Source organism: Macaca fascicularis, chromosome 5 (assembly GCF_037993035.2).
Source record: "Macaca fascicularis isolate 582-1 chromosome 5, T2T-MFA8v1.1".
Classification (NCBI taxonomy): domain Eukaryota; kingdom Metazoa; phylum Chordata; class Mammalia; order Primates; family Cercopithecidae; genus Macaca; species Macaca fascicularis.
The window spans coordinates 35,515,963-35,538,262 of record NC_088379.1 but is presented as its reverse complement, the minus strand read 5'-3'; the positions used below and the strand labels follow the sequence as shown (position 1 = coordinate 35,538,262).

At 34.4% G+C, this 22,300-nt stretch overlaps 1 protein-coding gene across 13 annotated transcripts in view; it reads left to right on the top strand.

The window, feature by feature from the left end:
* Window positions 1–22,300, top strand: part of ARAP2 (ArfGAP with RhoGAP domain, ankyrin repeat and PH domain 2) — a 180,301-nt gene that overhangs the window by 18,787 nt on the left and 139,214 nt on the right. For all 13 annotated transcript variants that reach the window (XR_012434769.1, XR_012434770.1, XR_012434771.1 and 10 more), the window contains exons 3-6: window positions 14,264–14,322; window positions 15,425–15,501; window positions 16,252–16,343; window positions 17,993–18,346. Coding sequence is in view for 10 of the 13 variants with exons in the window: in XM_074039512.1 (XP_073895613.1) it covers window positions 14,264–14,322; window positions 15,425–15,501; window positions 16,252–16,343; window positions 17,993–18,346 (582 nt within the window). In the remaining 3 variants the exon portion in view is untranslated. The remainder of the gene's footprint in view (window positions 1–14,263; window positions 14,323–15,424; window positions 15,502–16,251; window positions 16,344–17,992; window positions 18,347–22,300) is intronic.

The following is a 22,300-nucleotide window of genomic DNA, read 5'->3' as shown; positions in this document are numbered from 1 at the left end:
TGGCACATATACACCATGGAATACTATACAGCCATAAAAAAGGATGAGTTTGTGTCCTTTGTAGGGACATGAGTGCAGCTGGAAACCATCATTCTCAGCAAACTTTCACAAGAACAGAAAACCAAACACCGTATGTTCTCACTCATAGGTGGGAACTGAACAATGAGATCACTTGGACCTGAGAAGAGGAACATCACACACCGGGGCCTATTATGGGGAGGGGGGAGGGAGTAGGGATGGCATTGGGAGTTATAACTGATGTAAATGACGAGTTGATGGGTGCTGACGAGTTAATGGGTGCAGCACACCAACATGGCACAAGTATACATTTGTAACAAACCTGCACATTATGCACATGTACCCTAGAACTTAAAGTATAATAATAATAATAAATAAAATAAAATTAAAAAAAAAAGAGATAAAGACCCAAATAAGCAGTTAGAGTGAAACGCTTAAATAATGAATTACAAAAAGAGCAGTAAATTGTGAAAAACCAACTAAATTATATGGGGAGGCTTAAAAGATACGTTATTTTAACATAGTCTGTACAGAATTCTTTGACCTCAACTTCCTGTCCTTGAGGATAGGATGTTAATTTCTTTCAGGGGAATTTCATCTTCTGCTTTTAAGGAGGCTGGAAGATCAGAGTTCTCTTTTTACACCTGTTGTTTTCCAATACTTGAATTAAATGCCTTTTATTCAAAATAGTCAGTATGCCAGAGTGGTATATTTTCAACTTCTTCCATTATAAATGTAACTTTGTATCATATGAAAAGCTCATTGCTCACTTTGTGACTGAGTCTTTGAGAGTGGAAACAACATTAAAATTAGTAGTAAATAATTTAGTACTAGCTGTATCATAGCACTTTTTTTTTTTTTTCCGTGTGATTTTTAGGCCAGATTACCTATCCTAGCCTTTCTTTTCTTTGATTATGGTAGTTAATAGCAACAATGCTTTTGTGGTGCTCAGATCATAAAATGAGCAAATAAATTATTTTCAGAGTTCACTGTTTTTCCTAGTGCTCCTTCCCTATGTTGCAAATAGTAATTCCATGATTTTCAAGTGTTGTAATATGACTTTTTAAATAAAACTGTGGGTTATGTAATGCGAATTTCTCTTTGGTCTAGTGATAACACCTGCAAATGATATTTAGTGCATTCCTTGATATACCAAATGAAAATATTTATTTATGGCCTGGGTTTTTAAAGGAATTACTGAACATTTCATACAACTGTTCAAAGGAATATGGATGTCAACTTTGAAGTGTTTTCCTGACATAGGACTCTTTGTTTTTCTCTTCCTGAACACGTGCCCTCCTGCCTCCTTCCTCTCAACATAATCTGATATAATTAATGCTCTATCAAATTTTTTGTCTTTGTTGCAGACTTGGGTTCTTCCTTGAATTCCTGCCTGCTCCTTTTATCTGGAGGGCTGGCCTGAACAATAACCTCAGGTTATCTTTTTTTTTTTTTTAATTTTATTCTTATTATTATTTTCACATTTTTTTTATATTATATTTTAAGTTCTAGGGTACATGTGCATAACGTGCAGGTTTGTTACAAATGTATACTTGTGCCATGTTGGTGTGCTGCACCCATCAACTCGTCAGCACCCATCAACTCGTCATTTACATCAGTTATAACTCCCAATGCCATCCCTACTCCCTCCCCCCTCCCCATAATAGGCCCCGGTGTGTGATGTTCCTCTTCTCAGGTCCAAGTGATCTCATTGTTCAGTTCCCACCTATGAGTGAGAACATACGGTGTTTGGTTTTCTGTTCTTGTGAAAGTTTGCTGAGAATGATGGTTTCCAGCTGCACTCATGTCCCTACAAAGGACACAAACTCATCCTTTTTTATGGCTGCATAGTATTCCATGGTGTATATGTGCCACATTTTCTTAATCCAGTCTGTCACTGATGGACATTTGGGTTGATTCCAAGTCTTTGCTATTGTGAATAGTGCCGCAATAAACATACGTGTGCATGTGTCTTTATAGCAGCATGATTTATAATCCTTTGGGTATATACCCAGTAATGGGATGGCTGGGTCAAATGGTATTTCTAGTTCTAGATCCTTGAGGAATCGCCATACTGTTTTCCATAATGGTTGAACTAGTTTACAATCCCACCAACAGTGTAAAAGTGTTCCTATTTCTCTGCATCCTCTCCAGCACCTGTTGTTTCCTGACTTTTTAATGATTGCCATTCTAACTGGTGTGAGATGGTATCTCATTGTGGTTTTGATTTGCATTTCTCTGATGGCCAGTGATGATGAGCATTTTTTCATGTGTCTGTTGGCTGTATGAATGTCTTCTTTTGAGAAATGTCTGTTCATATCCTTTGCCCACTTTTTAATGGGGTTGTTTGTTTTTTTCTTGTAAATTTGTTTAAGTTCTTTGTAGGTTCTAGATATTAGCCCTTTGTCAGATGAGTAGATTGCAAAAATTGTCTCCCATTCTATAGGTTGCCTGTTGACTCTGATGGTAGTTTCTTTTGCTGTGCAGAAGCTCTTTAGTTTAATTAGATCCCATTTGTCCATTTTGGCTTTTGTTGCCATTGCTTTTGGTGTTTCAGACATGAAGTCCTTGGATCTGCTTTCTGCTTGGAGGGCTCCCAGGGACTAGCAAGGCCTCCAAGTGAAGGTGATAAGGAAGGAGATATCTTTTGAACTATCTCTTGAGAGCTAGATCAGGACTAGGCTCCAGCACCACCTCCTTCCTTATCACCTTCACTTGGAGGCCTTGTTAGTCCCTGGGAGCCTTCCAAGCAGAAAGCAGATCCCACATTGCCATGGGAGCTGTAGGTGTGTCATGTGATCCTATGCAGTGTCTTCTTAGTGCCCCAGGCAGGAAGGAATCTCACAGCTACTGAAGGAAGTACATTTTTCCTCCTCCCTTTAGTGATTTTTATACATCTTTCATGCAACTGTGTTATCCTTGGGATAGGTCTCAAAGCCTTCTCTTTAAGGTGTAGTGCCTCTGAATGTTTTGGGATAAGGACAAATGAAGAAACAGAAGCAATGGGAAAGGGATGGTGTGCAAAGCTGCACTGTTGTGGAAGTACAACTGTTAGAAAACTGAGGTGCTGTGTTGACTCCTTGAGGGCTTTTCAAAAGTTTGAAATCTAAACCTGAAGTCTCCTGTGTTCTTTGAACTTTTTATTAAAAATAAAAAATCTTGGATATTTTTCCTCTGTATTCACATAGACATTGAAAATGGTTGACACTAGTTATAGATTTTAATGTCAACAATATATATGAGCAAAAAGTACAGAAAAGTAATCAGCAATTGTTTGCTGCACTGAATAAGAAATATACAGAAGGATTTTCTTCATTTTCATCTTCAAAAAAATTTTACATTTCACATAGTAGAAAAATATTTAGCAATCCTAAGGTTTCGGTTTCTTTTTTTTAAATGCTTTTTAAATTCTATGAAAAAAGGATAATTATTTTAATATTTGCTAAATTTTGAATTAAATATCTAAATAATTAAACCTAAATTTAAATAGTAGTTAGATTTATTGTTAGAAGGTAAGGGTATCTATCTGCTTAATAATCTAAGTTAAAACATCTTTACATTTATATTTCATTTTTGTAAATGAAATCCATCTTGTTTGCAAAACGTATAAAATTGAAATTTTTGCTAGTAGATTACAAAAATTCATGATGTTGTAAACTTATGTGTTGTGGTAGTTTTGTAATGATAATTCATTCTTACCCTAAAGATTTTCTTAAAACTTCACAGATTGAGGCTTAATTATCTGTGCATTGTAAGTTTCACATTATTGGTCTTTGCTATAATTAACCTGCTCTCATGCTTTTTGAATTCAGATTTGTCTGTTTTAGTTAGATATTATGAAAACCTCAGGGCAGTATTAAACTGTTGCCTAATGACTGTGGTTTTTTTTTTTTTTTTTTTTTTTTTTTTTGCATTTCACTCTAGAATGACCCATAGTCTGTTATCAATTGTGAGAACTGCATTTTTTAAAAAATTGTTTTTAACATTCTGTAAAATGATGATCCACATATGGCATGTAATTATTTTTTTGATTTGGCTGCCTTGTCTAAGTAGTGAGTAAGTACAGCTCATAAGGGGATATCTTTGACATTTACCTTTATGCCACTGCTTTTCTGGCAACTTTAGTGATTAAAAATATTTTTAAAAATAAAGCCTGTTTCTCCACATCCTCTCCAGCACCTGTTGTTTCCTGACTTTTTAATGATTGCCATTCTAACTGGTGTGAGATGGTATCTCATTGTGATTTTGATTTGCGTTTTTCTGATGGCCAGTGATGATGAGCCTTTTTTCATATGTCTGTTGGCTGTATGCATGTCTTCTTTTGAGAAATGTCTGTTCATATCCTTTGCCCACTTTTTGATGGGGTTGTTTGTTTTTGAGTTGATGGGTGCAGCACACCAACATGGCACAAGTATACATATGTAACAAACCTGCACGTTATGCACATGTACCCTAGAACTTAAAGTATAAAAATATATATATCACAAAAAAAAATAAATAAAAAAATAAAACCTGTAGGTATGCTGAACGCTCACTTTTATAATCAGAATTATTCATTACTTTCTCTTCTTTTATATTCAGGTTCTTTAAACAAACCATTTTAATTCTGATACCAATGATAGTTGTCTTTGTCTCTCTGGCTATCATGACAAAATACCGTAGACTGGGTAGATTTTTCTTATCGTTCTGGATACTAAAAGTCTGAAATCAAAGTGCTAGCATCCTTTGGTTTTGGTGACGGCTCTCTACTAGCTATCAGATGGTGGCCTTCTTGATGTCTGCTTATGTGAGCTTTGTTCCTGGGCTGAGCGAGAGAGAGCCATCTCTGGTTTCTGTTTTTAGAAGGCTACCAGTTCTATTGGAACAGGGCCCCACCCTTATGACTGTATTTAACTTTAATTACTTACCTAATTTAAGTACAGTCACGTTATGGGTTAGAGTTTGAACATATGAATTTTGTGTGGTGGGGACACAATTTTATTCACAACAGTAGTTTTTCTTTACTTGCATAGAAATTTGTTAATTCTCTATTTAAGTAGCAGAATTTATGTGTTTTCAAAGGCCTTACAAACATACTGCATTCCACAGGCAAGGACTGTTAGTCCATCACAATTGAACATCTGCAGGTTTCCTGTATTTCCAGATTTAGGGTTTTAAAAATAATAAAATTGACATAGGGAAAATATTAATGAAACATTTACCAAGTTAATGTGATTCAGAATCATTGATATTTTTGATTTGGGTTTTATTTTTATATTTTATTATTATTTGGGGTTTTCAAGCATTATTTCCATTTGAAAATAAGTTTTAGCTTACTAAAATAAAGCTTTATTTTAAAATTTCCCTTTTTTGAAACTCCACAAATCAATCTGTAAATATACATGCTTTATTTCCCAAGCTCATTTACATATGAGATGATTTCTGAGCCCTTCAACAATGACATATATTACCTGGATATGTTTATGATGCTTGGGGCATTTTTTCAACAAGGGTTAGCTTGTTGGTCCAGAGCACTGAGGGGAAGGGATAAAGGGGTGTGATACAAAGGATGAAGATGAGGTTATGACTTTCAGGAAATTTATGAGGAAAAGGAGGTACCTTCTCAGTGTTTGGAGGTAAGCTAGTAATTCTGGCTTCCTGGTCAGAAACTGTAGTATGAGTCGTATTTAAAAAATGGTTTATTTCCCATCAATGAGATCACTTGGACACAGGAAGGGGAACATCACGCACCAGGTCCTATTGTGGGGAGGGGGGTGGGAGGAGGGATAGCATTAGGAGATATACCTAATGTGGATGATGAGTTAATGGGTGCAGCACACAAACATGGCACATGTATACATATGTAACAAACCTGCACGTTGGGCACATGTACCCTAGAACTTAAAGTATAATAATAAAAAAATAGTTAAAAAAATGGTTTGAAAACCACAACAAAAATATTAAGATAAAATTATTTATAAATTGAAAAATTTCAAACATGCATAAGAGTATGCAAAATACCATGTTATCGTATAATACCATCTAGATTAAAAAATAATATCTTGCCATAGTGGACCCAGACTTTAGTTTATTGAGAAATAATAAATTCAACTAACTCTTCTGCCTCCTTCCTTTGTGCCCGGAAGTAAAGAATATTCTGAAACTGGTGTTTATCCTACTCATGCATGCTTTCGTACTTTTACTACAGATGCCATAGCATTGCTGTAGATGTTTTTGATTAATGAAAATGATATTCTTTTATAGTTTGGTGTTTCACTTAATATTTTTGTGATTTGTTCACATCAATATATGTATTTTATATAATAACTGTTGTATAATATTTGATTTTAAAAACACAATTTATTCTCCTAGGTTGTTGACACTTTTTTCACTATTACACATATAAAGTGTTCATTTTGAGGACTTTAAGAAACAAATGCACACATTAGGTTTACCAGGAGGACCAACAATTTTTTTCTGTAATACAAATAACATTTTTTACTGAGTTTTTATATTATGTAGGCCCCTGCCTTATGCTCTTTAAAAGCATCATCTCATTAATCATCATAATATTCCTAGGCAGCAGGCCCTGGATTTTTCCCCCTTCAATAAATGTGGAAAGCAGGTTCAGAACTTTTAAGTAACTAGGCTAACATCGTAAAAGTATAAGAACAAGAGAGGATGATGACTATGGTTCGGTTCTTAATTTTCACAAATCAACATGCTTTATATTTCCAAGTTAAAAGCAGTTTTCAGGATAGCTGGTGGTAAAATAGTAGAAAAGAAAGATAAAATTGATCTTGAATCTTGGATTTCTACTTCTTAGCTGTGGGACTTGAGCTGGGAGAATTTCCCACCTTTATTGGTAGGATTAGGACACCACGTCCTACCTCATAGGGCTGATACAAGGAATTAATGTGAGCTGTAGATAAATAAAGCCACTTGCTTTTTGCTTTGGGCATAATAGGTGTTAGAATATAAGAAAGGTTGTGATAATTTAGTAGTAGATAAATGAAAATGTAAGTTGCTACTCAAGAGTTTTCAAAACAACTTACTTACTATATTTGTGCTAATTTTTCATCTCTAGCAGTTCAACTGAACTTGGTTGATAGATTTGGTAATCCCTTGTAGGTAGATACTATATGAGGAAATCAATACAAATTATCAAAAACCTTTTTCTTCACATTTTATTTATTGGTAAAACCAACAAAATATTGCTTAAAAATTCCACTAATGGGTATACTTAAAATATTCAAAATCTTTTTTTTTTTTTTTTTTAATTTAAGTTAAGCATTGTGGCTTAGGTCCTGGGTAAGGAACAAGACTGCCTGGGTTTGAATCTCAGATTAGTTACTTATGAGCTGTGTGAACTTGAGTAAGTGACCTAACCCCTTTCTGTGCCAATTTTACCAACATGCAGATAATAATCTTATTTCTTGTTGTTTTATTTTTTTATCTGTATACTGTATGTTTGTGTGTATACACATGCATGAATCTTTGACGATGGGCACACATTCTGAGAAATATGCCATTAGGTGCTTATGTCCTTATTTGGGCATCACAGAATGTACTTACACAAACCTAGATGGTATAGCCTATTACACACATAGGCTATATGGTAGAGCCTACTCTTCCTAGCTACAAACCTGTACAACATGTTACTGTACTGAATTAAAATTGTAAGACAATAGTAGATATTTGTGAATTTAAACAAATCTAAACATAGAAAAGGTATAGGAAAAATATGGTGTAAAGATAAAAAGCAGTACACTTGTATAGGGCACTTACCATGGGTGAGTCAGTGAGAGGTGAGTGAAGGTGAAGCCTAGGACATCACACCGCTGTAGACTTTATAGACCCTGTAACCTTAGGCTACACTAGATTTATAACAGTATTTTTTTCTTCAATGATAAATTAACTAGCTTATGATAACTTTTTAATTGTATTTAACTTTTCAAGCTTCCTACTCCCTTGTAATGGCACTTAGCTTAAAACACACATTGTACAGCTGCACAAAAATATTCTTTATATCCTCATTCTATAAGCATTTTTCTATGTTTAATTAATTTAAAAAAACGTATAAAATTTACAACTCTTCCACATTCCCATCTTCTGGAAGGTCTTCAGGGACAGTTATGTGCATGGAGCTGCCATCACCTGTGACAACAGTGCCTTCTCCTGGAATACCACTTGAAGGACCTGACCGAGGCTATTTTACAGTTATCTTAAAAAAAAAATAAGTGGGAGGAGTATACTCTAAAATAAAATAAAAAGTATAGTAAATATATGAACCAGTAAGATCACTTACTATCAAGTATTATGTACTGTGCATAATTGTATGCAGTATACTTTTATATGACTGGCAGTGCGGTGGATTTGCTTGCACCAGCATCATCACCACAAACATGAATAACGTGTTGTACTGTGGTGTTGCAATGGCTACAGTGTCACTAGGCAATAGGAATTTTTCATTCTCATTATGTTCTTATTGGACTACTGTCGTATGTGCAGTCTGTCATTGATCAAAACGTTGTGCAGGGGATGACTACACACACACACACACACACACACAAACACACACACACACGTGTGCTTATATGTAAAAATCTGAGACCTATCTTGCATATTGTAAATGCTCGGTAAGAAGTAGCAATATTAATTACTAGTGCAAGTTACCAAAGATGTACAAAATTTGAGTATTGCTCCACTCAAGGGTTCAAATCGGTAGTAAGTACTTGCGTTAGTAGTACACAAATGTCAGGAAACAATTACAGCTTTATAAAAGTATCAAGAATATGGAGATAAAGAACAAATAAAGGATGCTTTTAAAAAAGGTTTTACCTTTTAGGTTTGACCCAAACATTATAGCTTTGCCCATTTTGTGATCTTAAACAAATTGCAGTCTTATAGTGAGTATATTTTTAGTCTAGCTCGTTTTGCTTAACTGTGAGAATCATTCATGTTTGTGCCTGTGGTTATAGTTTGTTCATTTTTACTGCAGTATAGTATTTTATTGTATGAATATGCTATAATATTCATTCTTAATTTTGTTAGATATTTCGTATTTTCTACCTTATCCAATATTTTGTGTATATATTTATTTGTAGGTGCATGTGTGTGTGTGTATATATATATACATGCATATAATGTAAATATGTGTACACATATAAATCAACTTAGACATAATTTGCATATAAAATAGACTAATTTTCAGTATATACATGCTTATGTGACCACTATAACAATTAAGATTTAGAACATTTCCATCACTCATCCCCACTTTTCCCAAAATTCTGTTGTGACTATTTGCAGTAAATTCCCAACTTCCTGAATCAGGCACCTGTAGATTTCACTATTAGTTAGTTTTGCCTATTTGGGAATTTTATATAAATGGAATCACACAGCAGGTCATCTTTCGTATCTGACGTCTTTATTCAGTATGATGTTTTTGAGATGTGTCTGTGTTGTTGCATGTCATATTCTTATTGTTGAATAGTGTTTCTTTGTGTGAATCTCCAATTTGTTTATCCATTTGCCCATTGATGTATATTTGGGTGGTTATTCTTGAGGCATACTTGTATGCATGGCTGTTGAGTACAGACCTAGGAGTAGGATTGCTGTGTCATGGGATATGTACATTTTCCATTTTTGTAGATAATGCAAAATGGTTCTTATAAACTAGTTGTATGAATTTGCATTACCATCAACAGCTTATGTGCATTCCCCTTGTTTCATACCCTCAACATTTGTGTGTGGTTTTTTTTTTTTTTTTTTTTTTAGCCATATAGATATATAGATACATGTGTAGTGTTATTTTATTGTGGTTTATATTTGCATTTTGTGATAACTAATGAGATTGAACACCTTATGCCCTTGTTTATTGACCTTTTGCTACATTTGTATCTTTGGTTGATGCCTTTTCAGATCTTTCACCTATTTTGGTTTTGGTTGTTTTAAATTGCATTTTTGTGTGTATTTCTTAAGTGTTATTTATTCTTAAGAGTTACTGATAAACTGTGGGTATAAACCCCTTGTACAGTGTATCTTCTGCCTCTGCATCTTGTTTTTGTGTTCCTTAATTGTGACTTTTTAAATGAATAAGAGTTCTTCATTTTAATTTAGTCAAATTTACCCATACTTTCCTTTAGAGTTAAAACTTTTATGTCTTAGGACACATGAAAATCTTCTATTTTTATCTTCTAGCTGCATTGTTTGACCTATTGTACTGGGATTTATAATCTATCTTGAATTGATTTCTGTGTATTGTCTGAGGTAGGAGTAAATTTTCGTTTGCTTCCATATAGATGTACAGGTGATCTAGTCTTTCAAAAGACCATACTTTCTTCATTGCTATAGATTGACCTCTTTGGCTTAAATGCAATTGGATCTCTTTTTTTTAAAAAAAAATTATTTTAGTTTCAGGGTACATGTGCTGGGTTGTTATATAAGTAAACTTGCGTCACAGCTGCTAAGCCTAGTACCCAATAGTTATTTTTTCTGATCCTCTCCTTCCTCTCACTTCCCCTCTTCTAGTAGGCCACAGTATCTGTTGTTCCCTCTTTTGTGCTCATATGTTCTAATCATTTAGCTCTTACTTACAAGGGAGAACATGTGCTATTCGGTTTTCTGTTCCTACATTGGTTTGCTAAGGAAAATGATCTCCAGCTCTATCCATGTAACTGGGTCTCTTTAAGTGGGTTCTTAATTCTAGTTCAATAGCCTATTATCCTTTTTATCAGTAATATAGTGTTTTAATTACTACAGCTATATAATAAATCATGAAACCTGGTAGAGTATGTCTTCTCACTGTACTCTTTAAAAATGTGTCATTATTGGTCCTTTCTTTTTCACATGTATTTTAGAATCAGTTTGTTAAATCTCACGTGTCCCTCCCTGTAACTCTTTTGATTAGGGTTGCGTTGACTCTACAGATTAATATAGGGGGTATTGTCATCTTTGCAACATCTAGTATTTCATATATTTTTAATTAGATTTTTTTCCAATTTTCTTGGTAATGTTTTCTAATTGAATTCTTGCAAATCTTTTGCTAGATTTAATTCTAGGTTTTGGTAGTTTTTTAATGCCCTTATACTATATGGCACCATTTTAATGTTTCATTTTGTTTGCTGATATTTGGGGATGGAATTGATATTTATATGTCAACCCTATTAGTAAGTTTGCTAAAATCATTTTTATTTTTATTTTTGTATTTTGTATTTTTATTTGTTTATTTTTGAGATGCTGTCTCACTCTGCTACCCAGGCTGGAGTGCAGTGGCGCTATCTTGGCTCACTGCGCCCTCCGCCTCCTGGGTTCAAGAGATTCTCCTGCCTCAGCCACCTGAGTAACTGGGATCACAGGCACGTGCCACCATGCTCAGCTAAGATTTGTGTTTTTAGTAGAGATGAGGTTTATCTATGTTAGTCAGGCTGGTCTCAAACTCCTGGCCTCCGGTGATCTGCCCACCTCGGCTTCCCAAAGTGGTGGGATTAAGGTGTGAGCCGCCATGCTCGGCTGCTGAATTCATTCTGAAACAACTCCTTTTGAGGTCGAAAAATATATATAATAAATTATAATCCCTTAAAGCATGTAATTTGATGAGCTGTGAAAGATACATAAACCTATGAAATTTTTACCACAATCAAGAAACAGAGCAGTTCTGTTACTTCTAAGAGTTTCTTAGTTTCTTATACAGTCCATCCCTGTTTCACGTGCTCATATAGAAAAAGTTAGAATATGCAGTCCTGCACCATGCAATGATATTTTTGTCAGTGATGGACCACAGATATGGCATTGGTCCTGTAAGAATATAATGGCTATACCATATAACCTATGCGTGAAGTAGGCTGTACCATCTAGGTTTGTGTAAGTACATGCCATGATGTTTGCAAATGATGAAATTGCCTAACAACCTATTTCTCAGACTGTATCCCTGTCATTAAACCATGCATGACAGTATTTCTTATGTCTTCTTTTGCTCAGCATGATGATTTTTGACATTTATTTAGATTATTAGTTTTTTTAGTAGTTTTTTTTCTTTCAGCTGGGTGATAGTCTCTTGGATCCATACACCACTATTTGTTCATTTACTTCTTGATGTCTATTTGGGTTTTTTCAAGTTTTTGATTATTGAGAATAAAGCTGCTGTGACCATTTGTATACAGGTCTTTCTGTGAACATCTGTTTTCAATATTTTTGGTAGGATTGGAGTAGCTGGGCTTTGAAGTTTGGTGAATGTTTATTTTTATAAGAAAATACAAGCAATTTTCCAAAATGGATGCACCCTTTTACATTCCTGCCAGCAGTATTTATTTATTTTCTGCCAGCAGTATTTAAATGTTCTGATTATTCCACATATTCTCCAACACTTGATATTGACAGGCTATAGTTTAGCTATTCTAATGTGTATGTGGTATTATCACACATTCATATATTTTGTGATACAACTATTTACATTTTTCCATTTTGTTTATTTTATTTATTTTCTGAGACAGGGTCTCACTCTGTTGCCCAGGCTGGAGTGCAGTGATGCAGTCATGACTCACTGCAACCTCAACCTCCTGGACTGAAGTAATTGTCCCACCTTAGCCTCCCAAGTATCTGGGACTACAGGCATGCACCACCACACCCAGCTGATTTTTTTTTTTTTTTTTTTTTTTTAGAGATGGGGTTTTATTATGTTGCCCAAGAAGCTGGTTTCAAACTCCTGAGCTCAAGAAATCTGCCCACCTTGGCCTCCCAAAATGTTGTGGTAACAGGCATGAACCACTGTGCCCAAGCTTAAAAAATGGCATTTATTATTACTTATATTTGTAGAGACAGGGTCTCTCTATATTGCTCATGCTGTTCTTTTTATTCTTGTGTGTGTGCTTTGTTTTTGTTTTTTTGAGACAAAGTCTTTGTTGCTCTGGCTGGAGTGCAGTGGCACAATCATGGGTCACTGCAGGGCTCCACCTCCTGGGCTCAAGCTGTCCTCCCACCTCAGCCTCCTGAGTTGCTAGGACCAGAGGTGATCACCACCATGGCAGGTTAACCCATTTTAAAATCGAGTTGTATTTCTTATTACTGGATTGTAAGAGTCCTTTTTTTTTTGATTTGGGCAAATCACTTGTCACTAGTATGTGACATTATAAATTTTAAATTTTCATAAAGACTACATTTCAATGTTTGTTAAGGTTTTAGTTTTTTATTCTATTTAAAGAATCTTTGCCTACTCAGATGTTACAATGATTTTTCTCTCATATTTTTCAGAATTTCTGGAGTTGTAGCATTAAACATTTGGGTCCCAACTCTACTTTGAGTTAATTTTTGTGCATGATGTGAAGTAAAAGTTGACATTCACTTCTTTTAATCATTGAGATATCCAGTTCCAGCAACATTTGTTTAAAGGGCTATTCTTTTTCCACCGCATTTCTTCGGAACTTTTTTCTTAAGTCAATGGACCAGAGATGTGTGGGACTGTATATGTGGGCTTTCTATTCAATTCCATTGATTGAATTGTCTGTACTTTCAGCAATGGCACAATGATTATTAGCTTACTGTAGTTTTAGATTAAATATTGAAATTGTATAGTATAAATCTGCCAGTTTTGTTCTTCTTTTTCATTTTTCCTTTTTTTTAGATGAAAAAGAGAACTCTGTTATATTGTAGAAGGCCTTCATCACCCTCTGCTTCTCCAGTGTTTACCTCTGCCATTGCTGTTATCATGTTGTATTCTAAATAATTACCCTGTGATACCTTCCTCCCGAGACTGTAGGATCTTTGAAAGAAGATCTTGTGTGTATTTTCATATTGTGCCTACAGAGCCAGGCATGTTTTTGACTATTAAAAAGCTAAAGACAAAAAGCTACATAAATACTGACATCTAGTTAGTAAATCTCTTTCTTTCAGAGATATGACTAGCAGTTTTGAAATTACTTTATGTGCATACTAACATTGGACAAATATGTTTACTTACTGTTGTGAATTATAGATGTGAGTAGCAAACACTGGTAAAAAATTTCCTTTGCAAAGAAAATCTCTTTCTTTAAAAGTCTAAATAGAAAAAGACATTTGTGGAAGTTGGCCATTCAGCTTTTTTCAAGTCAGAATTAATTTCTGAATATTGTTTTTTTCCTACCCAAAAGAATGTATCTCTCTCTAATAAATCCTTCACTTAAATATAAATCATAAATATTTTCTCATAATATTTTCTAATAATTTTAATTGTAGTCCTAAATATCTTAAATATTTTCACTCATAAATATTTTCTCCTTTGCTTTTTAAGCTATTTTCGTGAAAGAAGAAATGTTGCTACCTCAACTGAAAAATCTGTGGCATGGCAAAGTGAGTCTATGTGTTTAATTTCTCCTTAAATTAGAGCTCATTTGATAGTCTTAACTGTGTTAAAATCATGATTGAGAAGGCAGCCCACCTGTGGTATAGGGAACAATGGAAATAACTGTCTGCCAGCATTCATAGTACCTCAGACACTTTTAAAGGGGACTGAATAAAAGGCAATAATATACACTCTGACTCCAAGAAATTTGTACATGCTAATGTAAAAAGTTTTCTTTTTATGCAAGCTTCATTTATCATTAGCCACAGTTGCAGGCATTTAACTAAATTAAATGGTTTCTGGCAGTCTGAGCTACAGAACAAAGATATATGTATGGAAAGTGATTTTGCCATGGTAACTGGAAAGGGCTGTCATTGTTGCTCTGGCAAATTGAACAGTGACAGAGGCTTTTCTTTCATTTTGAAAGTTCTGATTATACAAGTTTGGGAACATTCTTTTTGACAATAAGATGTCAAACACTTGGGTACTGAATCTTTAAGAGAAATTTTTGCCATAGTAGAAATGCAAATATTGAGAATTCTTTTTTTGTAGATTAGTGTAATTCAAGGATGGTAGAACTTCTCTTGAAATAATTTATTGACAGATGCGTTAGTAGCTATGGCATTAGAGGAATTATTTTAAATGCCTTCTGGGATTTTAAGTGATATCTAGCTATTATGTTGGTGACCTTTTTATAACTATTTATTGTAAGTTATAGAACTAAGCTTAATTTTCTGCCGTTTAGAATATTTCATTATTTAGGAGTTATCATTATAAATGGCACCATGACAATTTCTTTTGTATGTGGGCAATGTATTTGGTTATATTAATGTGGATCCTAGAGGCTGGCAAGGACATATGTGACAGTTTGCAATTTAAGGAGCAGTGAGTTATGTCTGTGAAGCAAATAGTGGATACCATGAGTGTTATATCAAGAAGACAATGAGGAGAATTGATTTGGGGATAAGAATTAGCATAATTTGGACTCTTACAGAATAAAGCTTACGTTGTGATAATGCCATAAAAAACTCATGCTTTTAATCTTTTTTTAAAAACAGTATTTCACATTATTCACATCTTTCCATTTTCATCCTATAATTCCCCTAAAAGATTCAAATGAGGAGAATTCATCTTCCATCTTTCCTTATGGAGAGACCTTTCTCTTCCAGAGACTAGAAAATTCCAAGGTTAGTCCCATACATTTTAATTGTTTTCCATAATCAATTATTTACTTTTCTGCCTATTTGTACCTCTTCATTTTTCTCCAAGCTATTTGAAGAATGGCATTATGTTGAAGAGTGAAATTTCCAGTCAGCAAAATTTTTGTTCAGTAAAATTATGGTAAAATCTGTAATCTTTCAATATACATTATAGAAACACACTTTTATTTTGACTTCGGGAATCCAGGATAGTGAGTTTTAAAAGTTTGCCACAAGATTGGGTTAATTAAACAAAAGACAAACTCTGTAAAACTTATAAACACTCTCTAGATTTTTGCTTTGCCTTGTAGCCAAGTGCAGACTTCCGAAGTGCGTAGACTTCCAATTATATATATATTTTAATTATTTAGCTTATCACTCATTCTTTTCTATTACTTGTGCTCTTTTGCTACATTATTTCTTGGTCTTGATAAAAGAGAAGTTGGAAGACAAAAATGAATTAAATAAAAGTATATAAATTTTATTTTTGGTTAGCATCTTCTTTTGCTCTTACTTGAACTGATGAGTTAACGATTTGAATAAAATAGTGAAAAAAACATCAAAAGTCTGTTTAATGTAGACTATCTTTTTTTTCTGAAAATTGATCTAAGTAATTAGACTTATTTAGTTAAACTCAGATATTATGGATTTTTGTAGAATATTGCTACACATACAAACAAATCCCCAAACCAAAAAGCAAAACAGTATGTGTTTTTTGTTTTTTTGCTTTTTTAATAGAAGCGATCTATAAAGAATGAATTTTTGACCCAGGAAGAAGCACTCAAAGGGGAAGCAACTACTGCGACGAACTCTTTTATCATCAAATCAAGGTATGAGATCATGATTGATGATGATTAACTATTTAGAATAAACTGTTATACAATGTTGACTTTTCATTCATAGTATAATATTGTGTGCCAGAGAAAATAGTTTATGTTGATAAGTTCAAATTTCTCCTCTCTAAATGTAAGCATAACAGCACCCATTTTATTAATTGAATTATGCTCTGTAAATCAAGTAAATAGTTGCATTCTGTGGCAGATTCGTTTTGTGTTTTTCTAATGGAAACCACACCCCTGCCCCAAAGCAATACAGGTGACTGTGATTGCACATTAAAGATGAGAGGTTATGTTAATAAAAAGGAGCAAAGGGCAGTACAGAACATCACTATGCAAGTTGCAGACTTTTACAAGTGTAATATATTATTTTTATTGGAGTTTCAGCACTGGCAAGAAGCATGGCAATTATCCAGTTATTTGGATCACACACGGAGTTAGAATTTGTATGCAGCAACTTCAATTTTGTTTTTCTGTCAGTTTTATTGGAACTTGGCATACTGGATCATTACCTGATATTTCATTTTCTTTTTCTTAATTTTTAATTTTTGAGATTACATAGTAGATGTATATATTTCTGGGGTACATAACATATTTTGATACAAGCATAATAATCACATCATGGAAAATGGAGTATTCATCCCCTAAAGCATTTCTCTTTTGTATTGCCAACAGTTTAATTAAACTCTTTTAGCGGGACATTCATTTTATTTTTGTCTTTCATTTTCTAAGGCTAACATTGTTAGAGGTTTCCCTCAGTTAAAGCTAAATAATTAAACAGCTTCAGTAAACATTTGACATAATCTAATATAATGCAAAATATGAAAGGGCCAGGCTAAATTATTCTTAAGGCAGTAATCGTTTTTAGAATGCTATATCCAGAAAGATGTAATTTGAGCCCAGGCATATCTGTTTCATTGATCAGCAAAACAATGTCCTTTGTCATTAATGAATGAGTTGATCTATTATGTCATTCCTTGAATCTGTAGAAATATGTATAGCAATTATGAATGCGTTCCAATAAATATTTTGCATTACATAGCCTTTAATTCCTGGATATACACTGACCCTTTATTGTTTTCTAGCTAGCAGTGTGCTGCAATATCTTTCCTCATCAGCATTGCAAAATAATACTGATGCTCTCAGCAGTCAGGCGTACTCTCTGTTTTATTGCATTATGGTGAAACATGGGGTCCTTGGAGTTGATTAGAGGATAGTAGAGAGCGGTAAACAAGTGGGAAATAAGATCTCCATATAGATGAGTTAATGGTCCATGACGTTGCCCAGAGAGATTGGGCTGGCCACTTAGTTGTGCTATTGAAGATGTTTAAATTGTGATATGAAGAATATACCCAGTCTCCATCCTTAGCACCTGCACCTAACCATCCAAAATAAAAGGGATAAGATTAAATTATACCTAAGAAAAAACTTGTAATAGTATTCACATATGTCATAGGTTAATGAAAGAATTTTACTTAGTTTTTCTGGAAGAGTTAAAAAAATTTTCAATAGGGTTAATTGAAACTCTAGGATTTTCCTGGCCTTATGTTTCTGTTATTGGTTATTTATAAATTTTCAAAATGTCACTGATGTCTTAAATCACATATAGCACTTTGAAATGTTTACATCATTTTTCCATTTAGCATATATGATAACAGAAAGGAGAAAATAAGTGAGGACAAGGTGGAAGATATTTGGATACCTCGAGAGGACAAAAACAATTTTTTGATAGACACTGCTTCTGAATCAGAATACTCAACAGTAGAAGAATGCTTTCAGAGTTTAAGAAGAAAAAATTCAAAGGCATCTAAATCTAGGACTCAAAAAGCATTGACTTTGGACTCCGTTAATAGGCACAGTTATCCATTAAGCTCAACAAGTGGAAATGCTGATTCATCAGCTGTTTCTTCACAGGCAATATCTCCCTATGCCTGCTTTTATGGAGCATCTGTAAAGAAGGTTAAATCGGGATGGCTGGATAAGCTCTCTCCTCAAGGGTATGTATGTATTCATTTATTTCATAAGTGGCATATTTTTAAAATTTCAAGTTTATTCATTTCTGAACCTCCTGGGTTGCTGTTCCCCCACTCCACCTCCACACACACATATACACAGAGAGGCCATTTTTAGAGACTTTCAGCACGCTTTTGCCAGTGCTATTCTTTAGACATAAGGAGAGAGATGTGCAATGCAATGCTGCATTAAGGTCCAGAATTGCAAATTAAAATAGAAAGTTATGACCTCACATCTAATTTCTTAATGTTACCTTCTAAGTTCGCATCAAAATGTGCTAATCTGTGTTCCAGTATGTAACAAAGAAAAACAAGACAGACTGAGTTAGTATTACTCAGCCCACACTGTTTAGCTTTTGCTCATATCATAACAGTGCTCTGTTTGAGAATACAAGGCTTATTGTAGTTAGGGAAAAGTACATCTTTGTTAGGTTTAGGTCTTCACTGTTATTGATATATTGTTTTAATTTTTGTATGTTGCACAGAAGGTCAGAGTCCCGTGAATATTACACTTTTCAATGGATTTATCAACAGATGTTTACAAAGAAACTTTTGTCCCTTAAGCATTTTACAGTAGTGAGAAGTCTTTGGGGAAGGATTATATTTAATTAGAATTGTTTTCTAGCATCCTGCTTTTTAGATGTCTTTTTGAAATATTTACTTGAAATGTTTTTCATGAATTATTAAATTATTTTGAGATTAAAGCTTTCATGTATCAGCAGCTAATGTGGGAGTCCTACAGTGTGCGGTTTTCTCTCCTGTTCTCCTGAAATATGTATCACTTCTAGAAAGGATTGGTTTGATCTAAAATAATTTTAATTGAAAAAAATATCTGCTGGAAGCGGCATCAGATGACTAGTAGAAGCAGGAATTACATTTCAAAAGATAGCAAAACACCCCAAAATTATATGGTTAGTAATTATATGTTAGTACCTTATATATTTTCATCCTTTAGGAAATTTGATTTTGAATAAGCCAAAGCAGGGTACTTCTTACTCTCAGCTGTGTGTGTCACTTGTTTCTGGTTACATTATGATGACAAAACCCTCTGCTTGTTCTTTTTAGTCCTAAGTGTTATTGGTAAGTGCATATTCAGATGTTGAACGTGTGGATCAGTGCTCAGGTCTGAACACTAGTGGAATGGATCAGTGAACTTGAATATTCTTGAATTCATTTCTGTAAAATCGAAGTATTTAGAGACGTCCAAGTGCTCTCTTAAAGTATCACTGGAAGAAGAAACAGACTTTGAGTACAAAGCCCCCAGCAGCTGTGGTTTCCTGTGTGTCCCGGGTGAGATCTCGCCCTTTACAGGGTTGGTCTGTTTATGCTCCAGGCACATTGAGAAAGTTTTACCATTGTTGGCCACCTCTGGGACAGTTAGGGTATATTCTGTCTCTCTTTTTCAGAACTTTAACTTTCCATTCTTTCTATTCTGAACCTGCCGAAGGTTAGATGCTGTAAGTTTTCTGGATTTATATTTTTCTATTTTGGGGGAAATAATTGCATTTTCTGTCCTAAAGCTCACCCCTACCGCGCCCCCCACCCAAAATACCAGGATAAATGGATATAAGAAAATAAACCAAGGAGCTTGGTATATCACCAAGAAATTTTAAAACTCTTCTATGTGATTATATTGCTATGACTTGAAAGAAATATGTGTAGCTAGCCAAAACGCATGCATTCATTAAATCAGAAGTAGAATCCAGAATTTTTCCTTTCCTAATTAGACTCTGTAGGCTATTGTGAGGGTTTAAGATGTTCATTAAAGTAGACAAAGTGATGCCTACCCCTTCCTTATGCAGTGGTTGCTGAGCTTCATGGCCACATGTCTCTTTGATGCAGACAGCACTGATTGAGATGGGATTCCGAACTCCATGTAGCAGGTGTCAACACACTTTTTCCATAAAGGGTCAGGTAGTAAATAGTTTAAGCTTTATAGTCAAATGGTCTCTGTTGCAACTATTTAACTCAGCAGTTATAGCATAAAAGCAGATGTAGCTGATGAATGAGGCTGTGGTCCAGTAAAATACAGAAGTAATAAAAAGCAGAGGTCTTCCTTAGAGGCCTCTGCATTTGTACTTCTTTCTGCCCGAAATGCTCTTCCCCCAAGAGTAACATGGCTTGAACTTCTCTCAAGTTCATGCTATAATGTCTCCTTTGCATTTAAGCTCTGGCCACCAAATTTAATATTACAATTGTTGCTCTCCCCTGCCACCCCACCGCTCCCTTAATTACTTTCTTCTACAGGGCTTACAGGCCAGATGATTGATTTATTTCATACAAGCTCCGTGGGGACAGGCATCTGCATTGCTTTTCTTGTGCTGTGATAGCCTTAGCAGAACACTGCCTAGCACGTGGTAGATGCTTAGTATTTGTTGTAGAATGAATCTGTGAAAAACCTAGCATTAGACATATTTTCTTTTAATTTTTCTAAAACAGCAATTTATAAGAACTTTGTAATACAAGCTGCTGAACCCAACAACATATTTGTGGCTGAAAATCTCCAAGAACCATTGATAATGCTGTTATACGTTAACAGGGTAGTGAACTCTTGGTGTTTTGTTTTTTTTTTTCATAATTGTTTCCCCCTTAAAGACATGCACGTAAATTATCAAAATACAATTGTCAAAATGCAATTTAAAAACTAACAGACACATTCTAATTTATACTTTTTCAAATAGTGTATGCAACTGTCTTTTGTTTAATGAATGTCATTAAACAAAATAATCACATTCACAATCTGAACTTATTTCACATAGTTGTCTATTTACTTATGAAATGGAAATTCCAATTCTGAATCAATGCCTAATATGTGAACATTGCCCAATGTACGGTTAAGAATCTAATTGTATAACACCATACAACAAAAGAAATACTGAAACATTTCCGGTTTAAACTATGAAAAGTTGTTTAAATATTTGAATGACCTAAATATAATATCCCTAAAACTAGTGGTTTAAAAACTGTATGAAAGAAAAAATAAAATGTGGAATTTTGGGGGCTGTCTTTCGAACAGGTCAAAGCAGATGAAAAGCTTAATAAGTGATGCTTGCTTTTAGAAACCTCTCACTGGTTTTGAGGATTAAAATAAATCATCTTCTTCACTTTTTCTCAGCTGTAAATAATAAGCTTTTCAGCAGATTTGTATAGATGCAAATATGAAAGACTGGATATAATTTATTCCAACATTTCCCAAATACGCATCTCAAGAAGAGACATGTTTGAAGCTGTTGTAAAGAAAAGAGAACATGGTTGGATGTGCTGTGCCTCTTCTAGGAGATGCATAAATTAACATCTCCAAGAATATATGCAAAAGGAAACCCTTTCGAATTTTTACAATACTATTTTCTAAAGATGTTTCTGTGTTCAGCATAACACACAGAGCATCTTTATAAAAACTGCTGTGTGTATTAAATAATTTCTATTTTACTTGAAATGTTTTAGGACTTTATTTCTCACTTGAGGAAATTCCTCTTTTTCAAAATTTAACTTTTTTTTTGGCCATGAGGAGTACTGATGTGGCAGTGTGAGCCTGAGACAGCTAAAGTTGATCATGTGAGGTTAAGTCAGCACTTGGAGGTGGTGGAGGACACAGATGAGCAAGATGTGTTCCTGATCTTGTTGTAGCTTCCATTTAGGGCAGAAAAGAAATGTATATGTGAATAGCAATAAAACCCAAAGACAATCGTATAATTGGTGCCTACAGAGTCCTGAGGTTACCAAGGGTTGAGAAAGCATTTCTTCAAAGACCTTCCAGGAAGGAGAGGGTAGCAGTTGAATTGCCCTTTGGAAAATGGATAAGATTTTAGCTGGCATTTTTAGTAAAATGCTTTTCTGTCTAGAGGGAAAGGCAGTGATAGTGGTGATATCTAGATGTACTTGAGGGTTGAGATAGTGAGCAGGTGGAGGTTAGAGTTATTTTATTGAAGATGGACAGTT